This window comes from Prionailurus bengalensis, chromosome E2 (assembly GCF_016509475.1).
Source record: "Prionailurus bengalensis isolate Pbe53 chromosome E2, Fcat_Pben_1.1_paternal_pri, whole genome shotgun sequence".
Classification (NCBI taxonomy): domain Eukaryota; kingdom Metazoa; phylum Chordata; class Mammalia; order Carnivora; family Felidae; genus Prionailurus; species Prionailurus bengalensis.
This window is the reverse complement of record NC_057352.1, coordinates 48586848-48604149: the sequence shown is the minus strand read 5'-3', so window position 1 is coordinate 48604149 and position 17302 is coordinate 48586848. Positions and strand designations below refer to the sequence as shown.

General features: G+C 39.2%; 1 protein-coding gene across 1 annotated transcript in view; it reads right to left on the bottom strand.

Annotated features, from left to right (window-relative positions):
* The window catches only part of HYDIN (HYDIN axonemal central pair apparatus protein), a 347254-nt gene that overhangs the window by 294730 nt on the left and 35222 nt on the right, over window positions 1-17302 (bottom strand). The window contains exon 6 of the mRNA XM_043599622.1: window positions 1935-2059. Coding sequence (XP_043455557.1) covers window positions 1935-2059 — 125 coding nt within the window. The remainder of the gene's footprint in view (window positions 1-1934; window positions 2060-17302) is intronic.

Here is a 17302-nt window from a genome sequence, read left to right as displayed (position 1 = left end):
CCTCAGCAGATGAGACTTCATGGAAGAGGGAATTAGTGAATGGAGAAGAAAGTATCCAGAGAAGTGCTACAGAGTCAAAGAGATGGAAAACATAAAGGTTAAAAGGAATAAATAGTAAAGTAGTAATAGAAACAGAACAATAGAGTAACTAATTGGAATTCCAGAACAAGATAATAGAAGGGAGAAGAGCCAATAATCTATATGGGGAACAAAAATTAAACACAGCCCCTACCTCACACATATACATATATGAATTCAAAGATCACCCATCAACCTAAACATTGAAGCTACAAGTATTACCCTCTAAAAGTAAACATAGGAGACTATGTTTGTGAATTTGGAGAAGATAATCATTTCTTAGCAAGAAGGCAAAAAGCATTCATCTTAAAGGAATATCTTTGGGAATGCTGACTTTATCAAAGTTAAAAATTTCTGCTGATCAAGAAACATGAAGGGAATGAAAAGGCAAGCTACGGACTGGAAGAATATATTAACGGCACATATATCTGACAAATGGTTAGTACTGAGAATATCAAGTTATAAAGTACTCTTACAAATTAATAATAAAAGAAAAACAACTCAATAAAAAATGAGCAAGACTTCAACAGACACTTCATTAAAAAAGATATATGAATGGCCAGAAAGCACAGGAAAAGGTGCTCAACATCATTAATCAGATGAAAATTAAAACCACTAGAGGACCTAGCTTGACACTACTTGAATGTCTAAAATGATCAAGACAACACTATGTGGTAGCAGGAGGGAAAAAAAGACAACACTTTATTGGCAAGGATATGAAGCAATTGGAAGTCACACACTTTGTTGGTGGGAGTGTAAAATGATACAACTACTTCGGAAAAATGGATGTCCCTGCTGTGTTATAAACTGTGCTTTTTACCTTCCTCTCTTGTATTACATGGGCCAAAGCTTTCCCCTTTGTGCTTAAGCTGGTTCAGATCAGGTTTGTCTTGAGAGCAGCCAGGGAATTCTGTCCTACACTAAAAGATAAGATACGTGGATGGTACCACTGGGTATGTGTCGCTGTTATGCCAGGCAATGTGGAACTTGGACCGCTTAACCGCAGGTCCATAGGCAAGGACTCGAACGTCCCGCTCAGATACGCATCCACAAAGCCAGAAAGTCTGAACTGTGAACTACATGTCATTTGTTACTCTTTCCCTGGCTGTGCCCTTGTGTTTTCTGCCTACAGTGGCCTTCTGATGCAGACAATCTGGGTCAATAAACATGAATGGATGGTTAAAGAAGAAGGGAGAGGAAAATGAGAAAAATCATGAAATAATAAATGGCAATGGTAAAATATTAATTTGAAAACCAACTTTGGGGACTTGCATAATGTACATGCAGTCCACACAACCATAAATTAAGTATTAGCAAAAACAACCGTATAATTTTCATGATTATACAGACTGTGGCCTTCAAAAAATGCTAGTGGCAGTAGACACAGTACTACATTTAAGTAAGACATTAAGTAAGATACTTGCACATTCCAAGAATTAAAGCAGCTGGGCCTTACATAGACTAGTGGGTACACACAAGAACATTCTGAATTGGAGTTCACCTTTTTATGATGTTAGACAAATGCAGTAATAAGTCAAATGGAAAACATGGTATTAATTTACCTTCAAGTCCCATGTACATATAAATAACCTTAAACTATCTGTGTGACTGCAGGTATACTTTCCTTCCAGAGCTCTCTATTTCTCAGGCTTTCAAGCACTGGAGAAATCAGTCAGGTGGGACATATATCTGGATCAACATTATTTCTGTTGGAGACATTCATTCTTCGGTTCTTTACCTTGTGGCTCTTAGCTTACTCTAATGCAGACAAAATAACCACCTGCTACTTTGCTTCACCATATTTTCCACTTGACCTTTCTTAACATGTAGAACTTTGGACAAAGAATAACACATACCTGTGTCATAATGCACAATAAGTCTTTTGCTGTGATTGCCCACAGTCTGTGGCTCAAAGTCCACTTCCAGTTGCATGGATTCTCCCACATTAAGAGTTCCAACAGGTGGCTCTACGGAGAAAGGCCTGCAGCACACATGGAGACGCACCATCAGAACACATCCTGACACGTGTGAGAGGAGGAGAAGATACAGACAGGACTTGTAGCTCTGTAGACAGCTAAGACCCCCCACCCCAACTGAATGAATCAGAAGTACAGTATACTTTACCCCCTAATGTGAAAGATTTTGGTTTTAAGGTTAAAATAGCAGTAACAGATCAACAAGTCTAAGAGAAATTTAAATGGTATCATAATATTCTTGTTTGTGTCCTTGCCTTTCAGCCATTCTTTTAGCATTCATTGAGTGATTCCAGCGGTCAGACTTAAAACATGTATGCAAATACTGTAAGCTGGAACAGAAAAGTACCTTCAAAGGGATAGAAATCAAGTTTTGTGACAGTTCAGTGAAGTTTTCATAATGGAAAAATATATCAGAGTCCCAAAAGATCACACAATCACAGGAAGATAATTTGAGGGCAGTTTAACAAGGGGTCTATTGAAAAGGGGCTTAGGAATATACAGGAACTACAAAAGATGATACAATCCCCCAGGGCTATAAACAGTAAAGCCTTTATGACCTCTAGGCCCAAAGAGCCAAGGAGCAGCGGTGGTTTTGAAGCCCACAAGAGTCCTACTTGAGAATGCTGCCTTATGAGGAGCAAAGAGCTTCAGTCAAGACAGACAGCCCAGGTGGCCTCACAGAGAAGACACTAGGGGAGAAACTGTCCTGACCTCACATCCTCCTGTCTCATCACCTGCTGGGACCCCTACTGGCTGAACCGAACTAGAAGCCAAAGCCTTGGGAGTCTGCTGACCTAAGCCATACAGGTCAGCCCTCTGGGTGACAGCAAGTTGGAGAAGGGTGGAGAACATTTAGAAAGGCAAACTGGGGGGTGTCTGGGTGGCTCAGTCGGTTACACGTCCGACTTCAGCTCAGGTCATGATGTCATGGTTCATGAGTTCGAGCCCCAGGTCAGGCTCTGTGCTGAAGCTCAGAGCCTAGAGCCTACTTCAGATTCTGTGTCTCCCTCTCTCTCTTCCCACCCCCCTCCCCTGCCCACCCCCATTCATGTTCTGTCTCTCTGTGTCAAAAATAAATAAACATTAAAAAAAATTTTTTTTAAAAAAAGGCAAACTGGGGACAAGTCCTGTGTGGAAAATAGAATTTGGGCATGTAGACATTATGGAGTGATAGGGTAGATTTGGGAACAGGAAATAGTTTCATCTAATTTCCCTGGAAGTGTTAAGAGAGAAGCTGGATCTGACCATGAAGTACCTTAAATAACTTACAGCATTCTTCCTTTTCAATAAAAAAACCCAGCCCATTTAATTATTTTCATGGTCCATTTCACTTCTCTAAATTGCTAGTTTTTCAAAGTAATGCGTTGTACAATGTATCTGGCAGGCTAAGCTGCATCTGATTATTTACTTCCATCACAACCATTTTTTAGTTTCATCCCTTAAATCTTTCCTTAGATAATGAATTTAATGTCAGAAAACCTGAACTTTCTTTGGTGAGGAGATAGCTGTGGCAAGGGTAGCACTCGGTGGTACCTGTGATCATCATTGCAAGATGTTCAATGCTTCCTACCACGGACAACTGTTTATTTCCCCTGGGGCTCTCTACTTGGATCTCCCTCTACTTTCACTTCTTTATCTTCCCATGCCTTTGTGATTTTCCCACACCTACAGCACCAATCCTCCAGCAAACTCCAGGCATTTCTGTCGAGGCTCTATGCAGTAGTGGTCCTTAGCATGAAGCCACCTAAGAAGTTCAAAATCCAGCTCTGCCATGACCTTACAGCAAGTCACTGAAAATTTTGTCTCTATGGGGGTGATGACAGCACCTACTTCATAGGGCTGTAGGGAGGACTAAAGGAGCTGGTACAGGTGAAGAGCTTAAAACAATGCCTGGCACATAGGAAGTGCTAAACAAGTGTTTATTATTATTTATGTTATCTCTCTCACTGGCAGCCTCTAGATGGGAGATGGCCTGAGGATGATCTTGGCTGTTTAAATGAGTTCAAGGTCTTATTATTCTCCTCTCAATACTTCACACTGCTCTAGGGATACTGCAAAAAACATACACAGGTAGTAACACATTCATCTTTTTTCAAACACCTTCAGTGGTCCTCATAATCTATGTAATCAAGTTCAAAGTCCTAGGCATTTGAGGTCCCATGCAATCTGCTCCCAACTACATTTTGCATTCTTATTAAACACATACATCTGTCCAAATGTCCCAAACATCTGTCACATTCCAAGTCAGAATGGGGAGGGACAGGGTGAGAGGGCTCTGCTCTCTACACTTGAACCTCACCTAGCACTGCACCACCTCCCTCTTCCAACTAGACTGTGCCCTCCACATAGACCACTAAGGTCACACAAGAATACTTACCATTTTCCACAGGTCATAATTCTCCCAAAGCCACTTAAAATTGCTCAGACTCAAAGCCACCTCTTAGATAGACTCTTCCCTGATTCTCTGTCTTGTTAACAAAGTCTCTTTCCTCTCAGAGCTGTGACTTTCTTTTCACTTCTTACTTCAGTTCACCTTGTACTACAGTTAGTTTTCATGCCTGGCCCTGTCAATAGCTACAGACTCTTGAGATGACAGGAAAGGGAAAGCAAATAAACTTCCATGAGCACGGACTCCATACTGGGCACTACACTGGGCACCTTACATATGCCAAACCTTGTAATCCTGGAAAAAACCTGCAGTAAGTAGGTACTATTATTGCATTTTAGACATGAGAAAATAGATGCTCCAAAAGGGCAGGCAACTGGCCCAAAGTTGCCCAACAGGTAGTGGTGGAGTTGCCTTCAAGTTCAAGTTCTTCCTGCCTACCCAAACCATTCCTGAACATGGAAACCACCTAGTTAGGCTTATCTTTGTGTCTCTCACCCCCCACACAGTTCTGTACTCACAGAAGTCTCTCAGAAGAGGTTGTAGATTGAATTATAACCAACTTTCAGAGTGAAATAAAAATATCTGTAATCATTAAATAATCTTTATAACATCTTGGTGGAACAAAAAAGGAACAGACTTTCTGTATCTCAAGAATCCCTGCTTCCTGAGATGAAGGTAAGTCATCCAAAATAAATCTCACAGCCTTAAAAGTTTTTTCCTTCCTTATGGCATCAGTAAGAATCTTAAGAATTGACAACTGGGCCCAGTTTCCTGACTTTGGGAACAATGTTGTGATATTTTCTTCTATCTTTGCTTCCCTAGTTTCTAATATTTTTCTTCCTACATGGTGCTTTCATTTTCTTTTCAAACATTTCTTGGTGGCAAAAGGCACAGTTTTGAAATCAATTGGATAGTATTATCTCAGTTGCAAAACCCAAGCTAATTTTCTATGGACAAGGAGACCCCTCTCTAGGACCTCCAGAAATCCAAATTCTATACAAAGGTAACAGATACTTTCCTGTTGTGCTCACTGTGGGGTTTATATTACATTCAATTTCTTCAGCAGTTAAAAAATCACCTGGGATCACCAATGGTACTTAGCCTAAGCTTTCTCAATAAATCAGATGTTAATTGAGTAGAGTGTGTTAAGTTCTGGTGCTTAAACATTGTCTATAATTCGATTTCGTACTTCATTTTTACCACAGGCAGACAGGCTGAACTGGCTAGAAAATATCAAGTATCAGAAAATGCTCTTAACTAAGAGGTAAAAGGCATTGTCTCTCAAGGGCATAAGGCTGGCTCTGTCTACCAAAATGTTTGGTTTTGATATAATATTCTCATTAATACTGAGTGCTTGATTAAGGACAGAACCCGAGTTCGTAAAAAATAAGGAGACATAACAAAGATTTTGAGTTTTCATTCAATTCCCTATAAACTGCTCTTGAAAACTAATATTTTAGTTCAATTTAGATTCAATATTTTAGCAAAAGGTCAAGATTGGCTCTGTTATATTAAATATGGAATATAATATTAGTATGTTTTCTTCAGACAATCTTTCTTATTAGCTGATTCCTAACCTGAGGTTTTAGATTTTGAGATTGCTTCCTAAACTTTTCTATTGCACCTTCCAAAATTAATCTTACTTTAAGAGTCAAAATTATTCTGGTACCTACTAGACTTTCACATCAAATCTGTAATAAAGTTGAAGAGTAATTGTTTATGTTCTCTGTATATTTTACAGTACATTGCAACTCCTTTTATTCATATAAAAACCATTATGCCTATTTTGTAGTACTGGGAGCATTTTTTTTTTACTTTAAATTATTGTAGAAGTTTATAGCTGTAGCTTTGCCTTTGTGATATACTGTTGGATAGGCATCCTATAAACATTTATTGAGCACTTATTTCTTCTAGGCACTATATTTGATGCTAGGAAAATACAAATGAGAAGAGTTAGATACAACCTTTGCATTTGAGAAGCTCATATTCTAATGAGGGCAACAAGCAAATAAAGTTTTATTTTTAAAATTTATATGAACCCAACCATTTATAAACTTAGCCATTAATTAAATCGTTATTTCAATAAAAAGAATATGATCTGTTTTTTAAAGAATTTCCCATGAGATACTGTTTCTAACTGTGTATTGACTCTAAACGGGACCAAACAGGAGACCCTAGGTTTTTTCACTGCAAAGTCTCACAGTATATCCATTGCCCTCCCATGTCTATTGGCAATCATATTAACTGAAAGAGTGGTCCTCACCCCTGTCGGGGCAACAAAACCACCTGTGCATTTTTTAGAAAGGATGCTTGTCAGGGCATCTCCCCAAGATTCTGATTCAATGCAATGTGACCACAAGTTCAATTACATCCTTTCTCATTGTAGCCAGCAAGGTTCTCGGTTGAAAACAAAAGAAACCAACTCCGGCTAACTTAAACAGAAAAGGGATTTATTGGAAGGATTTGGAGTAGCTCACAAAATTGACAGCATGGTTGGAAAATACAATTTTGTGGAAAGAACATGAAATTACTGTATCATGAATAGATACTATATCTAAACAGAAAAGCAAAAATATTTGCAAACAGGGAATTTGAGAGATTGATGAGAGAGATGAGAAGCCCAACTTAAGATGGTGAGATTCCTCAGGGGTTAGTAACAGCAGTTAGCCATTTCCACTCCTGGGTTGGAGACACAAGAAGAGGAGGAAGTGTTATCAGATCCTGGGGACCTGGAAGAAGTTGAAACCACGGCAGGCTGCTCTGCTGACAATTAGAACCAGAGAGGAGATGGTTCACTGCTGGGGACTCTGCTGAAGTCTGAGAGGGAGGAGGAGAAATGCCCTGGCTGTTTGCTACCCTGCAATCTCCTTCTAGTGCCCTCCCCCTTGCCCCTCAGTGGTCAAACCCAACAGGAATCCAGCTGGCCTAGGCAGCTAGGAAGGCTAACAGCCCAGAGATACTGAATAGAGCCTGGGAAGGGCAAGGAGTGGATCTGAGGGTAAGTAAGCCCAGAACTGGCCCATGTTAGTTCTGATCTAGGCTTTTTCTATTAATTTACTGGGGGAACTTGGATAAGCCATTTCCCTTATCAGGCCTTATTTCCATCATCTGTAAAATGGGAATGTTAGACTAGAGTTTCTGATGTCGTTATGATTACTAGCTAGTCCTTGAGTGGACTTACCATTTTACCTTGCAAGTATTTCTATATTCGGAGAAGATGATTGGCATTCATAGTTATATGGATAGAAAAGTTTTAGATCTTGTCATGCAACTTCACACTATGAAATCCATGCAGTGATTTTGCTTCACTTTTATATGGCTATGATATATAATAAGTTCCATTTATGTGTAGTTTTTAGGATTCAGTCAAACATTCCAGGAAGATATGCTGCCTGCACCTGGTTTTCCACCTTAAGTGGATTTTATTTTTCACAGGAAAAATACCAGTGTAACAGGAAGTTTTTAATGTGTATTATGGAACGTGGTTGTGGAAGGCCCTTTTAAATAAAAAAAAGGTTCATGCTTTCTAACTCATGGTGAGCCAGTTAACCTGCTTCTTTCTCCTTCAGTCGAACTCTGTGAATCTCACAAGATGGCAAAGTCTCTATAGGCACTTATGGACAATGTCAAAAGACACTAATCTTCAAAAGAACTTTGCCTTTGCCTTTGCTGGTTGACTTACAAATTAGCTCAATGGGTCTTGCTTCTACCTGGGATGCAGAAAGCTAGAAAGAGGTTGCCCACCCTAACAATGAAGAAAAGCCAGCTAAACAAAAAGATCACAACTTTTCTCGAACCAATCAGAAAGGAGATGTTGCAGAGCAAACAAGTAGCCTGAAATCTAAAGATGGACAATCCACCCGCCCTCAGGGGAGATGGGAAAGGTACAGACCGTTATACCTGTGGCAGACAGAACTTCCCGCCAGGCAGAAGAAACAGCAAGAAAGAATGGAACAGAAAAAAATGTTTGAAGAGATAATGGCTGAGATTTTCCAAAAATAATGAAAGATCTAGGAAGCTTGGAACCTCATGCAGGATGGAAACCAAAACTAAACAAAAGCAAAACAAAATCCTTAAAACAACAAGACCAAAGACAAAAACAAAACCCACATCTAGACATATCTTATTCAAATTGCTAAAAATCAAATATAAACACAAAATCTTAAAGGCAGCCCGAGAAAAAAGACATAGTTATGTACAGAGGAACAAAGATAAGAGTTATGGCAGGGTTCTCTTAAGAAAAAATGTAAGCCAAAAGACAATGAAATGACATCTTTAAACTCCTGAAAAAATTATGCAGAACTGTCAGCCCAGAATTCTAAACTGTAGAGAAAATACATTTCAAAAATGAAGGCAAAATACTTTCTTTCAAATAGACAAAACAGAGAGAATTTCCAATAGAGCTGTGCTACGAGAAATATTAAAAGTAGTTTTTCAACCAGGAGAAATAGGATACCAGACATAAACTTAGACCTACATAAAACTGTTCAGAGATAGTGATGCTCCTGGGATGCTCCTGTGAACAATAAACACAAATCCCCTCCCAAGGGATGTGCCTTCCACCCACATTATGGCAGCCCTACCACCTACAAAATGGCAGAACAGGTAACCTGAAAGCTCTTCCACCAGAAAATACCTAGAAAGACTGGATAAAATATAACCTATATAAATGTGCAGCTGAGCATGCATTAAAAAAAGGCAAATCTACAGGATTTAAAAGCAAAGAGGAAGCTAAGAACCAGAGCAGTTAGTCACTGAGCTCATGCTAGGTCTGACCTGGATTTTCAATAACCTTAAAGCCCTGGTCATTTTAGTTTGTTTGTTTTATTTAAATTCAAGTTAGTTAACATATAGTGTAGTATTGGTTTCAGGAAATTTAGTGATTCCTCACTTACATATAACATCCAATGCTTAACCCCAATAAATGCCCTCCTTAATGCCCATCACCCATTTTAGCCCATCCCACAGCCACCCCCCTCCAGCAACCCGCAGTTTGTTCTCTATATTTAAGAGTCTCTTATGGGTTTGTCTCCCTGTCTGTTTTTATCTTATTTTTCCTTCCCTTACCCTATTTTCATTTGTTTCATTTCTTAAATTCCACATATGAGTGAAATCAAATATTTACCTTTTTCTGACTGATTTATTTCACTTAGCATAATACACTCCAGTTCCATCCACGTTGTTGCAAATGGCAAGATTTCATTCTCTCTGAATGCCCAGTAATATTCCATTGTGTGTGTGTACACACAAACACACAAACACACACACACACACAGACAGACACACACACACCCACATTTTCTTTATCCATTCTTCAGTCAATGGACATTTGGGCTCTCTCCATAATTTGGGTATTGTTGATAGCACTGCTATAAACATTGAAGTGCATGTGCTCCTTCGAATCATTTTTGTATCCTTTGGACAAATACCTAGTATTTCGATTACTGGGTTGTAGGGTAGTTCTGTTTTTTATTTTTTCAGGTAACTTCATACTGTTCTCCAGAGATGTTGCACCAGTTTGCATTCCCACCGACAGTGCAAAAGAGTTCCCCTTTCTCCACATCCTCACCAATATTTGTTGTTGCCTGAGTTGTTAATTTTAGCCATTCTGAAGGGTGTGAGGTAGTATCTCATTGTGGTTTCGATTTGCATTTGCCTGATAATGAGTGATAGTAAGCATCTTTCCGTGTGTCTGTTGGCCACCTGGGTATCTTCTTTGGAAGACTGTTTATTCATGTCTTCTGCCCATTTAGTCACTGCATTATTTGGTTTTCAGGTATTGATTTTGATAAGTTCTTTATAGATTTTGACTACTAACTCTTTATCCAATATGTCTATTACAAATATCTTCTTCCATCTCATTGGTTGCCTTTTAGTTTTGCTGATTGTTTCCTTCACTGTGCAGAAGTTTTTTATCTTGAGAGGTCCCAATGTTCATTTTTGCTTTTGTTTCCCTTGCCTCCAGAGACATGTCTAGTAAGAAAGTGCTATGACCAAGGTCAAAGAGGTTGTTGCCCATTTTTTTCTTCTAGGATTTTGATGGTTCCCATCTTACATTTAGGTCTTCCATCCATTTTGAATTTATTTTTGTGTATGGTGTAAGAAAGTGGTCCAGGTTCATTCTTCTGCATGTTGCTGTCCAGTTTTCCCAACACCATTTGATGAAGAAACTGTCTTTTTTCCATTGGATATCCTTTCCTGCTTTGTCAAAGATTAGTTGGCCATACATTTGTGTGTCCATTTCTGAGTTCTCTATTCTGTTCTATTAACCTATGTGTCTGTTTTTGTGCCAGTACCATACTGTCTTGATGATTACAGCTTTGTAATACAGCATGAAGTCCAGAATTGTGATGCCTCCAGCTTTGTTTCTCTTTTTCAGGATTGCTTTGGCTACTCGGGGTCTTTACTGGTTCCATACAAATTTTAGAATTGTTAGTTCTAACTCTGTGAAGAATGCTGGTGTTATTTTGATAGGGATTTCACTGAATGTGCAGATTGCTTTGCATAGTATGGACATTTTAACAATATTTGTTCTTCCAATCCATGGATATTGAATGGTTTTCCATTTCTGACTTCTTCAATTTCTTTCATAAGCTTTCTATAGCTTTCAGGATATAGATCTTTTACCTTTTTGGTTAGGCTTATTCCTAGGTATTTTATGGTTTGGGGTGTACTTGTAAACAGGGTTGATTCCTTGAGTTCTCTTTCTGTTGCTTCATTATTGGTGTATAGAAATGCAGCCAATTTCTGTACATTAATTTTATATTCTGCGACTTTGCTGCATTCACCTATCAGTTATAGCATTTTTTTCATGGAGTCTTTCAGGTTTTCCATGTAGAGCCCATGCTGTCTGTGAAGAGTGAAAGTTTGACTTTTTCCTTGCCAATTTGAATGCCTTTTATTTCTTTTTGTTGTCTGACTCCTGAGGCTAGGACTTCCGGTACTATCTTGAACAACAATGGTGAGAGTAGACATCTCTCTTGCGTCCTTTGTTAGGAGCAAAGTTCTCAGTTTTTCCCCACTGAGGATGATATTAGCTGTGAGCCTTTCATATATGGCCTTTATCTTCCTTTTTGAGGGTACCTACTTTCTTTCAAAAAAGGATGCTATATATTGTCAAATGCTTTTTCTGCATCTATTGAGAGGATCATGTGGTTCTTACCCTTTCTTTCATTAAAATGGTATATCTTTTATTGATTGATTTGCAAGTATTGAACCAGCCCTGTAGCCCAGGAATAAATCCCACTTGATCATGGTGAATAATTCTTTTAATGTACTGTTGAATTTGATTTGCTAGTATCTTGCTGAGAATTTTTGCAACCAGTTTCATCAAGGATATTGGCCTGTAATTCTCCTTTTTAGGGGGATCTTTATCTGGTTTTGGAATCAAAGTAATTCTGGCTTCATAGAATGAAACTTTCCTTCCATTTCTACTTTTTGGAACAGTCTGAGAAGAAGAGGTATTAACTCTGTTTTAAATGTCTGGTACAATTCCCCTGGGAAGCTATCTGGCCCAGGACTCTTGTTTTTTGGGAGATTTTTGATAACTAATTCAATCTCTGCTGGTTATGGGTCTGCTCAAATTTCTATTTCTTCTTTTTCACTTTTGGTAGTGTGTGAGAGTCAGAATTTGTTAATTTCTTCCAGATTTCCCAGTTTGTTGGCATATAATTTTTCCTGTTTCTCTTAGAATTGTTTGTATTTCTCTGGTGTTGGTTGTGATCTCTCCTCTTTCATTCATGATTTCATCTATTTGGATCCTTTCTCTTTTCTTTTTGATAAGTGTGGCTAGGAGTTTATCAATTTTGTTTATTCTTTCAAAGAACCAGCTCTTAGCTTCATTGATCTGTTCTACTGGGGGTTTTGTTGTTGTTGTTCTTATATCATTTATTTATGCTCCAATCTTTATTATTTCCTTTCTTCTGGTGGCTTTAGGCTTTACTTGCTGTTCCATTTCTAGCTCCTTTAGGTGTAAGGTTAGATTGCTTCTTGACATAGGCCTGAATTAAAATATACTTCCCCCTTAGGACTGCCTTTGCTGCATCTCAAAGGGTTTGGATTGTCATGTTTTCATTTTCATTCCCTTCCATTATTTTTTTAATTCTTCTTTAATTTCCTGGTTAACTTATTCATTCTTTAGGACGATGTTCTTTAACCTTCACATATTTGAGGGCTTTCCAATTTTTTTCTTGTGATTGATTTCAAGTTTCATAGCCTTGTGATCTGAAAACATGCATGGTATGATCTCAATCTTTTTGTACCTGTTGAGGGCTGATTTGTGACCCAGTATGTGATCTATTCTGGAGAATGTTCCATGTGCACTCGAGAAGAATGTGTAGTCTGCTGCTTTAGGATGAAATGTTCTGAAAATATCTGTTAAGTCCATCTGGTCTAGTGTGTCATTCAAAGCCATTGTTTCCTTGTTGATTTTCTGCTTAGATGATCTGTCCATTACTGTAAGTGGGGTATTAAATTGATACCATTGATAATGGTATCATTATCAATGAATTTCTTTGTTATTAATGTATATACTTGGGTGTTTTCAAGTTGGGGGCACAAATATTTACAATTATTAGATCTTCTTGATGGATAGATCCCTTAATTATGATAAAATGCCCTTCTTCATCTCTTGCTACAGTCTTTGGTTTAAAATCCAGTTTGTCCGACATAAGTAAGGCTACTCCAGCTTTCTTTTGACATCCATTAGCATCATAGATGTTTCTCCCTCCCCTCACTTTCAATCTGCAGGTGTCTTTAGATCTAAAATGAGTCTCTTGTAGGCAACATGTAGATGAATCTTGTTTTCTTTTTTTTTTCTTTCTTTTTTTTTTTTTTGTTCATTCTGATACTCCATGTCTTTTGACTGGATCATTTACTCCATTTACATTCACAGTGATTACTGAAAGATATGAATTTAGTGCCACTGTGTTACGTGTATACTTGGTGTTTCTGTGATGTTCTCTGATCCTTTGTAGTCTTTGCTCTTCTTTTTATTCCTCCACTCAGAGAGTCCCCCTTAAAATTCCTTGCAGGGTTGATTTAGTAGTCATGAAGTCCTTTAGTTTTTGTTTGTCTGGGGAACTTTCTTTTTTTAATTTTTTTTAACGTTTATTTATTTATTTTTTTTTTAATTTTTTTTTAATGTTTATTTATTTTTTTTGAGACAGAGAGAGACAGAGCATGAACAGGGGAGGGGCAGAGAGAGAGGGAGACACAGAATCTGAAACAGGCTCCAGGCTCTGAGCTGTCAGCACAGAGCCCGATGCAGGGCTCGAACTCACAGACCGCGAGATCATGACCTGAGCCAAAGTTGGACGCTTAACCGACCAAGCCACCCAGGCGCCCCTGTCTGGGGAACTTTTTATCTCTCCTTCTATTTTGAATGATAGCCTTGCTGGATAAAGAATTCTTGGCTGCATATTTTTCCCATTCAGCACATTGAGTATCTCCTGCCACTCCCTTCTGGCCTGCCAAGTTTCTGTGGACAGGTCTGCTGCTAACCTTATGTAGGTTAAGGACCTGTTGTCCATAGTTGCTTCCAGAATTCTCTCTATCTTTGTATTTTGAAAGTTTCACTATGAGATGTCATGGTGTTACCTGTTTTTGTTGATTTCCAAAAGAGTTTTCTATGCCTCTTGAATTTGAATGCTTGTTTCCTTCCCCAGATTAGTGAAGTTCTCAGCTATAATTTTTTCAAATAAACCTTCTGTCCCCTTTTCCCACTCTTCTTCTGGGACTCCTATGATACAGATATTGTCTTGTTTTATGGAATCACTAAGTTGTCTAAGTCTTCCTTCATGATATAATACTTTCCTTTCCCTTTTACTTTCAGCTTTATTTTTTCCCATAATTTTATCTTTTATATCACCTATTCTCTGCTTCTTCAATTCATTGTGACTATATTCATTCAGTTTTGCATCTCAGTTACAGCATTTTTAAAATTTCAGTCTGACTAGTTTTTCCAGCTTTGATCTCTGCAGTAAGGGTTTCTCCGGTGTCTTCTATGCTTTTTTCAACTCCAGATAGTAGTCTTATGACTCTTGTTCTAAATTCTTGTTCAGATATGTTGCTTATATCTGTTTTGAGCAAGTCCCTGGCTGTGATTTCTTCTTGACCTTTCTTTTCGGGAGAATTCCTCCATCTTATCATTTTGGCTAAGTTTCTGTCTTTTGTGTGTTTTAATAGCATGTTATGTTTCCTGCAACTGAGAGTAATGCTATCTTAAAAAGGGGTCATTCTCTGTCCAGGGCCTGGAACTTCCAGAAGTGTTTCTGGTGTATGCTGTGTGCACTATTTTGGCTGCTCTATCCCACTGGTCAGTCTTCTGCAGAGCTCCTCCCTGATTGCAGTGGAGAGTGTTTGCATCTTTAGGTGTCCTTTGATTTGTTTGCTAAAATAAGCCTGGCAAAAAGAGGGGAAAGCCAGATCCAAAAAGAGAGAGAGAGAGAGAGAGAGAGAGAGAGAAAAGGAAAGGAAACAACAACACCACCACCAGAGAATCAAAAAACTATAAGTCTGATTTCAAAGAAGAAGAAAGAAAGAAAAAGAAAAACAGAAGACTGAGTTATAAAAAGAGAAAAGGAAAGGAAAAACAAACAAAAAAAAATAAGAACAAGCTATGAGCCTGATTCCAAAAGAAAAAAAGAAAGAAAAAGAAGTGGAGGAAAAAGGTAAGTCTGGTTCTATTTCCACCAGAACTGCAGGGGTTGTTTTGAAGCACTTGATTTTCAGTACACATGGTGCATGCCGGGTGCTGGCTGTGCTGGTCTTCTGGAGGAAATGCCCCTTGTAGGCTCAGAGTCAATCTTGCTCCAGTAAATAAGCAGTTGCCAGGCACAGAGGGGCAGGTTTGATGTAAGGGGGTCCCACCTCCACTGGAGGTCGCTGTGCTGCTCCCTCAAGTCCCACTGTGTTAGTGTTGAGGGAAAATCTTTCATTCCCAGACAGGGGATCTCACACCCCCTGCTATTCAAGCATCCCTCCTAGAATAGTGAGCCCTGTGCCACAGCTTTCCTGCATTTTTTCTTTGGTGCACACCTGGGATTCAAAACCCAAAGTCTTAAAGGACCTGGCACTGCACGAACTGCCTCTCGAGTAGAGGCTCTTCACGCTGTGTCTCAAGTCCTCTGTTGCTGAAAAACAGCCCCACGCCTGCATGGTGCAAGGACTCTATGATGTAGCACCAATAAAAGCAGCAAAAAGGTCATACGCCCTGTCCCTTGCCAATGAAAGGCCTTTTGCTGGCACCTACATGGTCTTTTGTCCTTGGACAGGCAATATACCCTTTTCCAAAAGTACTCCACGAAGGAGAATGTTCTTTCCCAGTGTACCCGGAGATCCCCACACCATGCTATGCACTCTCAAGCCAGCTCCCTCCCTCTCCCCAGGAGTGCACACCACAGCTCTGCTCCAAAGTCGCATACTTCCAAAACCTGAGTTTGAGTTCCAAATGCTGTTTGAAAAAAAACAAAACAAAACAAAAAACCTGTGACACGCAGTACTTCTCTCTCCGCAGATCTGGAGAGGTTTTCCTCTTGTATGAACTTGATGCCGCACTCTCTCAACTCCTCTCTTTCTCACTTTTGTCTCTCTGTGGATAGGTTCCCTCCCTCTTTGCAGCACTGCCGTTTTTCTCTTCTCCAATTCATTTCCACACACCCCGCACCTGTCATACTGTCTCCCTGCAACCACAGAGAACCTTCTGCCAGTCCACAGATTGATTTCCTGAATATTCCAAATGATGTGACCTCAACAGAGCTGTGTTTGAGGGACAAGGACAGCCCACCGTCTGCCTACTTCTCTTCCATCTTAACTCCTCCCAAAGCCTAGGTTTTAATAGCCCTGCTAGAGCAGGAGACAAAACCTTGAGACTGTTAAGTCAGGGGACGGGTAAGAAAATCCCCACATACACTGGGGAAACTTAAAATACTAAAACATTCTCCCATTAGCACAAGGAAAAATGTCTGTCTTGATTTAAGTGAAGGAAACAAAGTTTCTCTAGAGAATTCATAACTCTGGACATGTGTCTTATGCAGGTTTGAGGTATGACTATACATTATCAGTCCAGGAACCGCTAAGCCAACAAATTACCAGAAGAGAAATCTACACAGTCTAACCTTTAGGAACTAAGCGGAAGCAAATGCTAATCCTTTCTGGAGAGATATGCCCTTAACTTGCAAAGGATTGCATAGATAATACCTTTCTGAAAATGAGTTCACAATCCAGACCAATACACACATTACTTCTTACAAATTCATAGAAAAGAACTTGACCCTCTGCTTCCTGTCTTCCCAAGCTGGTCCTTCTTGTTATGGCCCCACTGATTTAACACCTTGCATATGCCCATGACAATCGTTCTTACCCATCTAGTAAGGGAGTTCCTCAAGAGCAAGGGCTGTGTCATCGTTTTGGTGTCTACCACACTATAGCTACTCCATAAATAACCAGAATAAATTCCTCTCCTTCCCTTACTATCTATGTGCTCTTGAGCAAAGCTGTACAACCTGTATAGTTGTACAACTATGCCTCAGTCTTCTCATCTTCAAGGTCAATGCAGGTGGAGTTCTATTTAACTTTCATCTCTGTGAACTCTTCTGCCTCCCTCTTCTATTTTAAAGGACACACGGGCCCACCCAGATAATCCAGGATAATTTCCCCCATTTTGAGGTCAGCTGATTAGCAGCCTTAATTATATCTGCAGTCCAAATCCCCCTTTGTCATGTAACACTGTATTGTATACACTGGCAATAGTTCATCTGAAGAAAAACAACAACAACAACAACAACAACAACAACAAAACCCACTAGTTAGATAGCACTTTCTATGTACCAACAGTCTGTTTGTTTATTAATTTATTAAA